General features: G+C 46.5%; 1 protein-coding gene across 1 annotated transcript in view; it reads right to left on the reverse strand.

Annotated features, from left to right (window-relative positions):
• Window positions 1–5,346: 5,346 nt before the first annotated feature.
• Window positions 5,347–13,572, reverse strand: part of TMEM70 (transmembrane protein 70) — an 88,906-nt gene continuing 80,680 nt past the window's right edge. The window contains exon 3 of the mRNA XM_078687133.1: window positions 5,347–5,797. Within this exon, the coding sequence (XP_078543259.1) occupies window positions 5,349–5,797 (449 nt within the window). The 3' untranslated portion in view covers window positions 5,347–5,348. The remainder of the gene's footprint in view (window positions 5,798–13,572) is intronic.

Here is a 13,572-nt window from a genome sequence, read left to right on the forward strand (position 1 = left end):
ATGAGATGGGTACAGCTGAGGCGCAGGATCGATCAATGTTTGACATCGCAGGGGGGGCCTCCCAACATCCTCATCATCCATTTGGGCGGTAACGACCTGGTGACCATGGGAAGGAGAGCGCTGTTAGAGGCAATGCAGAGGGACACCATCGCGATAACGAACAAACTGGGGGCCACAGAAATAATATGGTCGGAGATCATTCCCCGTAGGGTTTGGATGGGGGCGCGGTCTGCAGTTGCCATTGAGCAGGGCAGGAAGAGGGTGAACAGGGCCATGCAGAGATTCATGGAGAAGAGGGGCCTGGGGTTCATCAGGCATGCGTTGATTCAGGATAAGACTGTGGGTTACTACGATAAGGACGGGGTGCACCTGTCAGGTTTGGGCATGGACGTCTTCCTCCTGGACCTGGAGGAATGCCTAACAGCAGCAGGGTGCCAGTGACCTGGCGGACAGGTAACATACACTGATACAAGTGGAAAACAGTAGGAAGGAAAGGTGGTGGGGGGCTCTGTCATCGACGGGGGCCTCCTCCAGAGCTGTGGCGGAGTACAGGGCGATCTGGAGGCAGATGGACAGTAGGGGTACCTCTGCGGCAGAAGGACACAATCAATACCTCTGCCTGGCACAGTAGGGGTGCCCGAGCCAAGAACCTGGAGCCGAGGGGGTTCCAGCGAACAGCGTCGGCGCCCCGTTAGTCCTTCGGGCGGTCGGGGGGCCTGAACCGACCGGGGGTGTGCCTCATCGCTCCGCCCTGACAGGGGGGGCGGGAGTGAACGAAAGAAAGTAAGAAGGGACTGCACCGTCAGAGCATCGACTCGCCGTGCAAGAATGGCTCATTAGGCATGCGGGACAGCGAGGGGCTGCCGTATTGGATCGCCCGTAAGATGACCCACCTTATTTCCACTTGTTGTGCAAAAGAAAACCTGCACCACGGTTTTCCCACTAAATTGTCTCATGGTTTCCTTGGTATGTGAGTTGAAGGGGCGCAGATGGGAGGGAGCGCTGGGAGTGTGGGCACTATGCCGCTGGCCGCGCGACGCGAAGGGGAGCTAAGCGGAGACAGCATCTTAGTCCCACATTCCGCGCGCACGCCAGCTGTGATCCGCCCCCTTTCCAGGCTTGGCCTATGGGCGCAGGCCCCAGGTGTGAGGGGCGGCCCCGAAGGAGTTCAAAACCAGCGCGGCAGCGAGGCTCGGCCTTTCCTGCCGTCGCTCCGGGCTGCTCTGCGCTTCTCCCACCCTGACCCAAACCCAGCGGCAGAGCGGTAGGCGGGCGTGTTTGGAACTGTTAATGGTCTGATTTTGTGTTGCAGGCGGAGTCACAGGGCGATCTGGAGGCAGATGGACAGTAGGGGTACCTCTGCGGCAGAAGGACACAATCAATACCTCTGCCTGGCACAGTAGGGGTGCCCGAGCCAAGAACCTGGAGCCGAGGGGGTTCCAGCGAACAGCGTCGGCGCCCCGTTAGTCCTTCGGGCGGTCGGGGGGCCTGAACCGACCGGGGGTGTGCCTCATCGCTCCGCCCTGACAGGGGGGGCGGGAGTGAACGAAAGAAAGTAAGAAGGGACTGCACCGTCAGAGCATCGACTCGCCGTGCAAGAATGGCTCATTAGGCATGCGGGACAGCGAGGGGCTGCCGTATTGGATCGCCCGTAAGATGACCCACCTTATTTCCACTTGTTGTGCAAAAGAAAACCTGCACCACGGTTTTCCCACTAAATTGTCTCATGGTTTCCTTGGTATGTGAGTTGAAGGGGCGCAGATGGGAGGGAGCGCTGGGAGTGTGGGCACTATGGGTTCTGAGTGGAAGTATATATAATCAGTCAACACTATAAGCTGCGCACCTGATCAATGTCCTGCTGACAAGTGGTAATAACCGACTATGACTCATTGTGCACGAGCTGCCTTTATTGGACCCGCAGCATTCACAAGGACAAACCACGAAAATGTTATTAGATGGGGAAATCTGGGTGGACTCTACCACAGAGAATGGGACAATTCTTTTTTTTGAACAAACATCGTTCGCAATATAAATATTATCAAGCATACTAATGTGTTCATAATTATATTACAAAATCTTTGATGGCAGGTGGTAATTGCATGCATGCATGGAAGCAAAATGGACTGGGGTTAGGACCATCGGGTCAGTGTCCTAATTAGCAATGTAAATGACAATGCCTTTTATTTATGTTTTAAAAACCAACACATAAATAAAAGGCATTGTCATTTATAATGCATATAGCTCGCACTCGCGTAAATGAGATAGGCGAGTGAAGGTGACCTACACAAGATAGAACGCCGCAGAGTCAAATGCTGATTTAAAGACGGAAAACTGTAAATAAATTCGCCTTTTTATGACCCATGTTTATTATACGGACTTCAGTGCCGTGCAGGAGGTGCAGGCTTAAGTATTACAATCTCCCCAGAATCTCCTTGGTTTGATGAGATATGGCGTCAGTTGCTTGTGTTCTTGTATATAGTTTTATTTTAAGAGAAAGGGAAGGCATTGGCAGAACTCCCGGACACCGATCGTGAAAGTCATTATGGAGAAATGCTGTGCATATGTCGTTTCACAAATCCCTGATATATTCAATAAGAACTTGGTCTTTCAGTCTGCCTGCTTCCCCTCTGCAGCTGCTGACTGCTCTGAATTTAGTTGATCAACAAGAGGCTGTTTCTATTTTCTGAGACAGCTTTGTGCTCACTTTAGGGCTGCATGCAATTTTTATGACGCTGTTGGTACTTTTCCGTCGCATAACCTTAAAGTGATATAAAGCAGAGTAAAGTATATCTATGCACACGGCACGATTGAAAAAAATCAATTTAGTTCCACACTTAAACAGGCAACAGCTTCAAATTGCTAGAGACAGTAGAAGAGACATTGTGCAGCATTTCAAGTCCGATGATATCTCAGGGCTGAGGTTCGTCCTTCGCCTCTCAGTTGCCTTGTTGTTGGCACTGAAGGGCAGGGCACGAGGTGGAAACTACTGGAAGTAAACAGGGCTTGCAGAGCACATGTAGCTCCTTTATGACTAGAGTGACCAGATGGCTCAAAGTACCCACTGGCCAGTACTTTTCCCATTCCTGATCTTTTCTTTTACATACCTTTGTTATCAGATGTTGTGATACAATTGGCTCAAATAAAATGAACCAAGACTACATCCCCCATAATGCACCGATATGTAGGTTACCCTACTCATAACTCTGCAGATGTAGCAAGTCTACAGTACTAGCCACGGAACATAGCTGGCAGACCTGCTAGATCTTCAAGATTGTGCTATTTTTGAGAAATGTCACAAAAATCAAACCTAGTAATTAATAGTTGCCAAAAGAGTGAGTTTTCTGAAAATCAATCTATATTGAGTAGCCCAGGAAATCAAAATGATTTTGCACTGCATTGGAGTGATTAGAATTTTGCTGAATTTACTTAAATACTGATTTTTACCTAGCAATATTTTAATCACTTATTTATGTCCGTCGAGTGGTAATCGTGAAGTAACAAACTCTAAACTCTGAGGACGAGCCATAAGCCAACGCTATGATTTTCAGTTATGAAGACCATGATGTGCAGTTAAGTCCTCAGAAGGTGTATATGGTGTGTCACAGGCCACTCTAGTCAGATATAACAATGATGTCATATCACTTACTGCAGTGCTTAATTTGAGCAGGTGGTTGCAGCACCCAGCATAATGTGCTGCATGGTAAATACTTATAAGTTCCCAAAGGCGAGACCGATTGCATTGCAAATGCTTGTTTGTGTACGTTAAGTCCTTCAATCAATAGCTCCTGGGTACAATTACACAGTGGCAGACGGGTATAATTTTTTAACAGCAGGACTAAAAGTGTTAAACGCATCTGAATACTGCGTCAAAGTTAAATCACTCAAAAACACACCTCAAGTAAACATGTAATGAACTAGGTTTTTTACCCACAGATTAGATGAAGAATAACTGCTTGGCTGTAGTGTGGTCTCTATTGGTCTTTTTGTCAATCCGCAAGAAATGTTGTTTTAAAAAAAGTGCCAGACAGATAATGAATCAAATAGTTTTCTTATAAATGGTGTGATGATCTGGTGAATCTGTTCACCAGATGATTCGGCTTACACTGCCGACTGTCCCAATAAGAAAAGGCATTTATTTACTTTAAAACAGATATACACCTGCAGCTCAATAAATGTATATTGGCTCCACAGTGACCACAAATGATCCTTCAGATATTTATTCAATGATGAACCTTACACAAGTCATGTCACACTATAAAACCTTAAAGATGCACCAAAATACATTAAATATATAATCAAAGGACAATTCAGACTCCAGCCTGCAATGGAATGGTAAAGGCAGGCACTCCAGAGATCAGAAGCACGATGAGCCCTTCCTAACCGTTAATGTTAATTTGAATTTGTATAGCGCACTCATGGCAGACTGTGCACTAAAAAGATGCCAATAACATAGCATAGAGTGGTTTTACAGTTGCTAGGAGGTTAACCCTACTGGGCCACTAAATGGTAATGTTATAATCAACACAGTAATTTAGAGATGAGCATACATTTTATTCCCAATTTAACAAGATCATTGATTCTAAAAAGAGTTTAATTTAAAATGAGTACGATTCGACTTCTTGACTACCTTCGCCTAAGGACTGTATGATAAAAAAAAGGTTCCATCTTGGAACCTGTGTTCCTCACAAGAACATGGCTATTATCTCTGCCCAGAGTTTAGCAGCACTTTGGCCGTGGACTCTTTTATAGCAGGGCCTCCTTCACCTGCTGCCTTCCGAATGGTGCTCGTGGGGGTACCCAAGGGATCCCTCTTTCAGACCATGCACACTGTGGCAGGCACCAAGGGGTGCTCACCACAGGGTGCACGATTTCCCCCACACACCCCTTTCTTCAATGGGAGTCTGTGTATTCGGTCAGAACATAGGCTCCCATTGAAGTCAATGGGAGTCCGACCGAATGGTATCCAGAACCATCATCAGTCGGTCGGACTCTCTGAATCTGATTTGGTCAGGAACCATTCCGAGTCCGATTCGGTCGGAGTGCTTTCCGACCAACATCGTAATCTAGCCCTAAATATTTAAAGGAAAAAAGTGTACAATCCATAACGGTTGCAATTCGACTTTATCCTGCAGCCTTTTACAAGCAGCTATAGAAATGGGTTCCAAAACAGAATAATCTGTGATTGGGTTTTGAATACCTACGTTTTGAAATCACTACGTGTTCCAATGATACAAAATTGGATGGTCACTGAAAAAAATCAACACAGATATGTTGTGGACTTTAAATATGATTTGACTGGGCAAAATAGTTTGGCAAAAAAATAAAATCGCAGCGGAATGCTCATAATCTTATTTATGGTCCTCAGACTCTTTTAATTCTTCAAAGTCAAAGGTGAAAGGTTTATCATAGCCCATCAGGTGGCTATATTCTTGAGGACTGTTGAACAGCATTGGATTGACAAGCATCGATTTATTACCAGCATAAAAAGTTGTGAACATCTTGCTGACACCTGGAACCTTAACATCTTGTTGATGGAAAACCGTCCTCTTTTCAGCAAGAAATGCATTGTAGGTAACTGCTGTGTAGGTATTAGTCTCTTGCTTGTGGTACAGGCGTACTACGTAGCCCTTGGTAAGGAGGTGCAAGGTAACTGGAGTTACAAAAGTGAAGAATCCCATAATGCTGTAAAACACCATCTGCAGAGCAACGCTGTCAGCCCCAACTCCAGATTTAAACATAACGTAGGGCATCACACACAGGCTGAACATGCTGGTGGAATAAGAAAAAAACTTCACACCTATAAAAAGAAAATTAAAATAATTAGTTTTGATTACATCTTTAATATACACTTTCCATGTATCATCAACAAATAGTATTTAACAGCTCAAACATTTCCTTTTTATGTCTGACCTAGACACAGCTTTAGCTCCTTGACCACCATCATATCATTTAAAAAAAAGCAAGCATTGGAACAAGCATTGGAACAGCCAATTGGTCTGTTCTGTCACACAGCTACAAGACCAGAATTAGTTACTAGAGGCCTTCCTTGAGTCGAAAGCAACAGCTTGAAGTCTTTAACAAGGTTGCAGACTATCAAAACGTTACTAGAAGTCGCTCTAAAGTCAGAAGCAACTGCTTAAGAAGTCAGTCACAATTCTGCAATAACTCCAGCTGTTACCAAATGTCCCTCTTGAGTCAGATGCAACTGTTTCAAATGTCCTTCAAAAAGTTAAGGGAGTGTAGCTTCAACTTAAAAATGTGCAACACTTTTACTACCAATAAACTATCCTTGTTTTGTAAAGCATAAGTAAAAAAAATAACCTGTGCTTAATACTCTAGTAGCTTGGCACAAAGCAGTCAGGCTTCACTTAGAGGCAATGTGTAAACTATGTATGCAGCACTGAAACAGTAATAAAGTGAAAACGCAACATGAGAAAAATCTAAAACAAATTTCATAAAATAGGATAAATTTTAATAAATAAGATTACTGGAATGACACAAATTCAAACTGTAGAACCGGAGATATTGAATTTTAACTGTTTTTAGTAAAACAATAGCTCCAAAATAAGACAGCACCATCTGGTTGCTCAGGACTGGGACAAAGTCACAAGTTCAGGCCAACTGCAAGAAAGCATAGGCAGGGCACAGGGCTCAGTTTGACTCACTGGGAGTTCCACCTTATGTCCTTGATTATAGGTGTGCGCAATGTTGCTTTGTGAGACTTTGTGCTGCTGGGCATTGCTTTCGATGAAGCTTTCAGATGTGAGGCAACACTTTGTGGTGCTTCACGACACTCTGCATCGGTTCCAATGAAGCGGTTAGCTGGGCAGCGAGGCTTTGCTGGGTTATGCGTCGCTCTGTGTCGAAATCAATGCAGCATTCAGATGGGATCTGTGCTGCCTTGTCCTGCGAGGCTTTGCGCCACTCGGCCTCGGTTCCAGTAAAGCCTTCAGATCGGAGCGGCACAGTTTTGCACGGCCTTGCATCGCTTCTCACCCGATCTGATGGCAGGATGGAGTGCTCTCTGATGCCACCCAAGGGTCCTGGACCTGAAGGGCACATGTAGGGATCAGGACTCACTCCAGCAGAGTTCAGCAGCAGGACTCAGGCAGGTCCTGTTGGTGCTGGTCAGCTGGGCATCTTCACAGCAGGCCTCTGGAAGCTTTTTGTGTCCTTGGATCTCAAACAGGAGGTCAGCCAACTGGCCCTTGGAGTCACTCTGGGTAGCCTGGGAGTAAGGCAAGTAGGTCCAATCTTCCTTCAGACAGCAAGGTGGTCTTCAAGCAGCAGGACAGTCTTTCTTATGGAATGTCCACAGATGCAGGAGTGTTCCAAGTTAAGGTTCTGAGAGCACCACTTGTTTAGCTAGCGCGAGCCTGTGTGTGGGGTGGTATCCCCTTTGTCTAATCTTACTCTTTCCTTGGTTTGGCTCCAAACTGGGTAGGTTCAACAAAAGACAGGCAAGTCCAAGAAGGTTCAGTGCCAACCCCCAGGACATCCTGCTCAGGGAGCCAACTTTCTAAAACTGTCATTTTCAAAATAGTAACTTAATATCTGACTTTACCACTAAAGCGGATTTTAGATTCAAGTGTAAAGAGTATTTTTCTATATGCCCCCAATTTAAAGTAAGCACTTATTCATTGAAATAAGGTAAGTCAGTGTTAGTCTATGAGAGAGCTGGGAATAACAACAGTAGAGAACAACTATAGGAGTTTTTCGCTGCCAGGACATGTAAAACTTAAACTCACATATCCTACTTTTTAAATACTAAGCACCTTGTGCTAGAAAGTGTTAGGTCCTAGCTTTGGGTGACTTATAAGCATTAACTAGGAAGGTTTAAGCCTGCAAAAGATTTATTTTGCAAGGTCAAAATGGTAGGTTGATACTGCACCACAGACTGCAGTGTCAGGCATGAAACATGTTTTAAAGTTCTACAATATTGGATGGCACAATGAGGGCTGCAGCCCACTAGTAGCATTTAATTTACAGGTTCTGGTTACATGCATTACCATTTACTATGGAATAATAAGTATATTAAATGTGACAATTAGATGTAGGCAATATTTACCATGTTTGAAGGAGAGAGTACAAGCACTTTAGCACTGTTTAGCGGGGGTAAAATACAGGGAGTTCTAATGCCAACAAAATCTGGTAGAGAAAAAGTTAGGAGATGAAGTCAAAAGATTTGGGGGATGTCAGGTTTAACTCTATGGAAGACAAACTAGTATCTACAGGTAGTAGCAGTCACTGGCTAAATCGTGTGTCTTCAACTGTATTGTTGGGAAAATGTTTTTTGAGTAGCACTAAATTTGTGTCCCAGTGAAATTCCCACTGCTGTATGCCATGACAGAAGGAAGCAAAATGCAAAAGAAGATATACATAATATTATGTACTAATAGTTAGGATCATGTTTCCAGAGGTAATGCATTTTTGCATTGCTTATATTTGACGCTGTTTAACGAATCTTCATGGAACCTTCCCCCAAAAATATTTTTCGCCTCATTTCTTTCCTGGAAAGTTTCAGGGTGACCCATCAAGTGTGGCTGAGAAAAAAAGGGGGGGGGGGGGTAGGGGTAATTCCAAAACATGTTTTCCCCATTCAGTTTTCCATAGAAGTTTAGACACAGCTATAGCCCAAACCGCTTGACGGATTTATGAATGTGATTGAGAGCTTGATCTTGGTCCAGAAAGATCGCTTTTTGTGATTTGGTGTAAAGCTGTTCAGTATTTTTTGAACAATTAATGCTCAAAAACTTTCTATAGATCATGCTGCTAAGGATCTGCAGAGCCAACAGATCTGAGGCTGAGATCTGATTGGCTGCCTCCACATCAACAAGGATGTGGCAGCATGCATATTTCTGCACAAAAACAATCTTTAGAGCCTTAATTCTCTTTGTATAGGTGTTGCAGAATGCTGTACACATACATAGATAATGTAAGGAGGAGAAAAAAAAATATTTCACCTCCTTAAGCTAGCTTCGGATTGGCGCACTATTTTGGCGGAAACCCAGGTTTACTCCCCTTAGTACATCAGGGTGAATGCACTGGAACGCCATGCTCCACTCATGGAATGCCTTTCTGACGCAAGGCAGCGTGATGTGCTGCCTTGCGCTACTTTTTAGAGGAAATATGACGTAAAGCGATGCAAATCAAGATTTGCATGGCTTTGTAAATCCAGACGAACATTTTGCGTCATGGCTGTACCACAACTGTGGTGCATACAATGCAAATTGTTAGTAAAGCTGGGCCTAGAAGTCACTAAATGCATTCAAACCTATTCACAATAAACTGGCTTTTGAGCCACACTGTACATTTTTGTCCATAATCCCAGTCCCTTATAACTGCCCTATGCTATAGTAGGAAGAAGCAACATATAATTTTTCGTGGAGCAACACAATACATAAGGATATTTCAAGAAAGGTAATTTTACTCACACACATATGTGGGTGTACATATATGTGCATAGCTATAATTCAGTCCACAGGAAAAGTGTTTTTTACTAGTTCGTGCAGAGAACGTTTCGGGGTGATACATCAAGCGGAGGCCGATAAAAAAGGGGAGTCCCAAAACGCTTTAAGAAGTGCTACCACAAAAACAGCTAAACATAATTACACCCAAATTGACAGGAAGCTAGATCTTGGTCCAGAGATTGTGCTTTTTGTAAATTGGAGTAAATCCGTTCAGTAGTTTTTGAGAAAATAAGGGTAAAAAATATTTGTATATCTGGATTGATGGGTCAGCGAGAGGCTCGAGAAACTCTCATGATGGCATCAATTCAAATATAGGGCGTTAAGATTGGCTTTATTTCTCCTAAGCCACTTCACTCCTGGGGAATCTTATAGGCTGCTCCGTGTTTCACAGTGTTGCATACAGTGTACCCAGTTCTTAGTAGATACTTTACAGAGGGCATAATTAGGCACCGAAACATACGCTGCCGAGGCAATATTGGCGAAAGCTAAGGCCTAGGTCGGAGGCAGCACAACCCAGGGGATAGCTCTGAGCAGAGCGGGGGATTCCTTGACGATCCCTACTGAAACACGGGAGAAAACTGCACTCCACCCCCTCTACAAATTAACTGGTCGATTCACCTCAGACCTGGTGGTAGTAGTTAATAGGGGCAACTATAGGAGACCTGGAGAGTTGAGCGCAAGAGGTGTTGTCTGTGCTCTGAAGGGACCTTGTCCAGCAGCTTCCAGCTAGATCTTGACCCCCCGCAGAGAAGGGGAGACACCCAGGGCAGCAGAACAGGGACTCCCCCAACACATTTTGTGATCACACTAGCCCCACACTACAGGGCCTAGTTCCACCCTTGACAGTGGCACAATAAAGGGTGGGGGCACTCCCACTTATAACAAGAGGCGACACAGACGGATTGCCCTGGGGCACCAAAAATAGGAAGTCAAGGCATCCACCAGACACAAAAGGGATGGCACAATTAAAGACCTTCTAAGACCTCATCATCTAAGCAGGAAGAGGGCAATGAGCCTCAAAATACAGGCTGGAGAGCAACACAATAATTTTGGGGAGCCCACCAATGATGACTAGAGGATCACGAAGAGCTTCTTGACCCAAATGTTTACGGACCTCAAGAAAGAGAGACCTGAAACAGAGCCTTTCGAAAATCCACACAGACCTGGATGACCTGGTCATAGGGTCAACATGTTGGAATCTGCCCAAGATGAGAGATGTTTAGACCTCGAGGCATATAGTTTCCTCTTGATAGAGTTGTAGAACTAGGTGAAACAGATGCAAGAAAAACAAGAAGAGCTGAAGAACAGATCCCGACGCTCTAACCTGCGCATTCGAGGAGTCACACCTGAGAGGGTGAGTAAGGACGTTCAACAATGTATTCAGGGACTAGGAGAGATGCTACTGGACGTACATAGCCCTGACCCTCTCTGCATATATCGAGCACACAAAGCGGTTCTATCCACCCAGAATGCGAGAAACCCCTGATAGCCTGGTGTGCTTTTATCATTAGGAGTGGAATCCTCAAGACAATGAGACGTGGTGGTTCAATATATTACACCGGCAGCAATCTCCAAATTTTTCAGAATGTCTAAGCCATCACCATAACTAAAAGGTGGGTCTTTCACCCAGTCACCTCATTCCTTAAGGATTATACATTAGATACAGATAGGAGCACCCTTTAGGACTACACTGAGAAACGAGGGCGACTAAATCTCTCAAGAAAGCATGCACAATACTTGATCTGCCTCCACCAGAGTCAAACCGAGACACATCGGAGGAGCTGCCATGCCCACATAGCCAGACATGGAAACTGGCGATAAACAAAAAATGGAGGAACCCTTCCAGCACACAAGACAGCACTCAGAAAGGTACACAACGTTAGTAGTGGACTGTTTTCACAGCAGCTACCTGAGTCACAGTCAACAGATCAGTGAACCTTCACAAGCAGACCTAGAGGCCCTCGTCGGGGGCAGCAAGTGACGACCGATGCCGACAAAGGCTTACTCACGACACACTTTGAGACGACGTTCAAGTTCTGTTCTCATTTAAAGAACGCTCGGATGACTTCGCCAATGCTGAAGTCCCAACAGTTACGGGACCACCTGTTCTCATGTTCATATGGTTTAAATTGATTACTAAGCTTTGGGAATATGGGAAGTTTGAGAGGGTGGGTGGGAGAGGGTAGTTGTCTATCCAAAACAGCATCACAAGATGCCAGACGATACAGGGAGCAGCACCCCATCACCCACACCTCCAACCCTGTTGGCATATACAATTAATGGCTGAATAACCACCTCAAAAGTTGCTCCATCCTACAGGAGCTAGGCAGGCTAAACACAGATATTAGGCTTTTGCAAGAGGCCCACCTTTTGAGACAAGAATGCAGTCCTTAATTTGCGCTGGTGGTTTCCGGTGCTTAGCACCGGCACCTATTTCTCATGGTCGAACCTACACACAATATCGGCTCACTAAGTTCACACGGTCTACCTGGTGAAGAGCTGATATTGCAGCGTATATCCATGCCTGCTTGGGTTCAGTGTTGCCAGATTGGGGATTTCCTGCAAAAACTGGCAAAATGTTTCTCACTTGTGCGGCAAAAAAAAACCACTGGTGGGTCACTGATTGGGCTGGGTATGGTCTTGTGTGTGTAACATTTGTAATATTGGACGGCGCAGCAACACCCCTTATCATGAGGCATACACTGCCAGAAACTGCCTGGGTCCCTGCCTCAGTATAACAAGTCCATCAATCATAGTAGCGCTAGTGTGCTACCAAAGACCGCTAGCAAAATAGATGATTAGCCCACCCTTCCCTTCTTGGTTTTGAACCGTCAAGTGTGTCAGAGTCAGACCAATGTAGATCAGTGTACCCACTTTTCGCCTGCCCTAGCATACTGGGCTGCCAAAGCGCTAGTTAGACGACGGAGGAAGCAAGCAGCGTTTCGCGCAGTAGCAGGCCTCAGATTCATTAAAACTTAAAGGCAGGAGGGGGGCGTGGCTAGCAGCCAACGATGGCGGCCGCAGCTTAGAGAGGCTCCCGAGAAGAGGCGGCTTTCCCGCACTAATCCGACATATTTATCCTGAATTTGAAGGTGCCAGAAGGGGTGGACCGGACCCGGAGTCCTTGCAGCGTCCAGCGCTGCAATTTTGGGACGGTGACGGCAAGTCTGCAGACCCGAGGGGAGGTGGGGCCTAGCGTCAGCCTGCAAGCGGCGGAGTGGCGGACAAATCTGAGGCCGACCGGAAGTTGTTTCTCGGCGGCAGTAATTGGCCGGAAGTGCCGGCTCATCGGGCGTATTGCCCAGACATCCATGAAATACCCCCCGAGAGCCCGGTGGCGCGGGCGGGATTCCGCAACCTCCAGCAGCAGCCGGAGTGGCCGTGGGATCGGACCCGGAGGTGCGGCCAACACTACAAATCACAGATGCGGAGCCGCCATTTTAAGCGCTGGACGCGCGTCACATCTCTGCAGCAGCGGCCCTCGTTTGGCGGAGGTCGGGCCGGCGTCCCGGGTGCTCGCATAGGGATCCGCGACCTAGACAAACTCACCCTCGACGGTGGACGGGCCGGTGGTGGCCGCAAACGGCGGGGGCTGGGCAACTGACACCCCCCCTCCTAATAAGACTCTGTCAAGGGCGGAGGGACCATTGGCAGTACACACGCCGAAGGAGCGCCTCATCTCAGTGGAGCACGGGGACACGATCAGGAACTTATCCGGGCCCGCAGCACCCCGCCGAATATAAGCTCTGTGGGCAGCATATGTTGGTACACGGTAGGGTGAGAAACCGCATCAATTTCCACTCGTGAGCGCAACGCCCTACCTGCCCCCGCGTGGTGATCATAGACAGACCCAGCAATCAAAGGCACACGAGGAATCACTGTTTTCCCTCACTGAGGACATCGCAAGTCGGCGGGTGTCCAGCCCACCTTGACCCGGGCACCGCTCTCCGGTGACTGGCTGCTACGCAGGTAAATCGGTACGCACTGAATCATGGCACACAGAGGCCCCCGACAAAACGCTACCCAGGCCAAACTGGACAAATTCGCCTATGTAAGGCACTCTCCTCCCCAGGAGCAACGCAAGACGGCGGGGAAGACGGCG

Source organism: Lissotriton helveticus, chromosome 4_1, assembly GCF_964261635.1.
Source record: "Lissotriton helveticus chromosome 4_1, aLisHel1.1, whole genome shotgun sequence".
In the NCBI taxonomy this organism is placed as follows: Eukaryota; Metazoa; Chordata; class Amphibia; order Caudata; family Salamandridae; genus Lissotriton; species Lissotriton helveticus.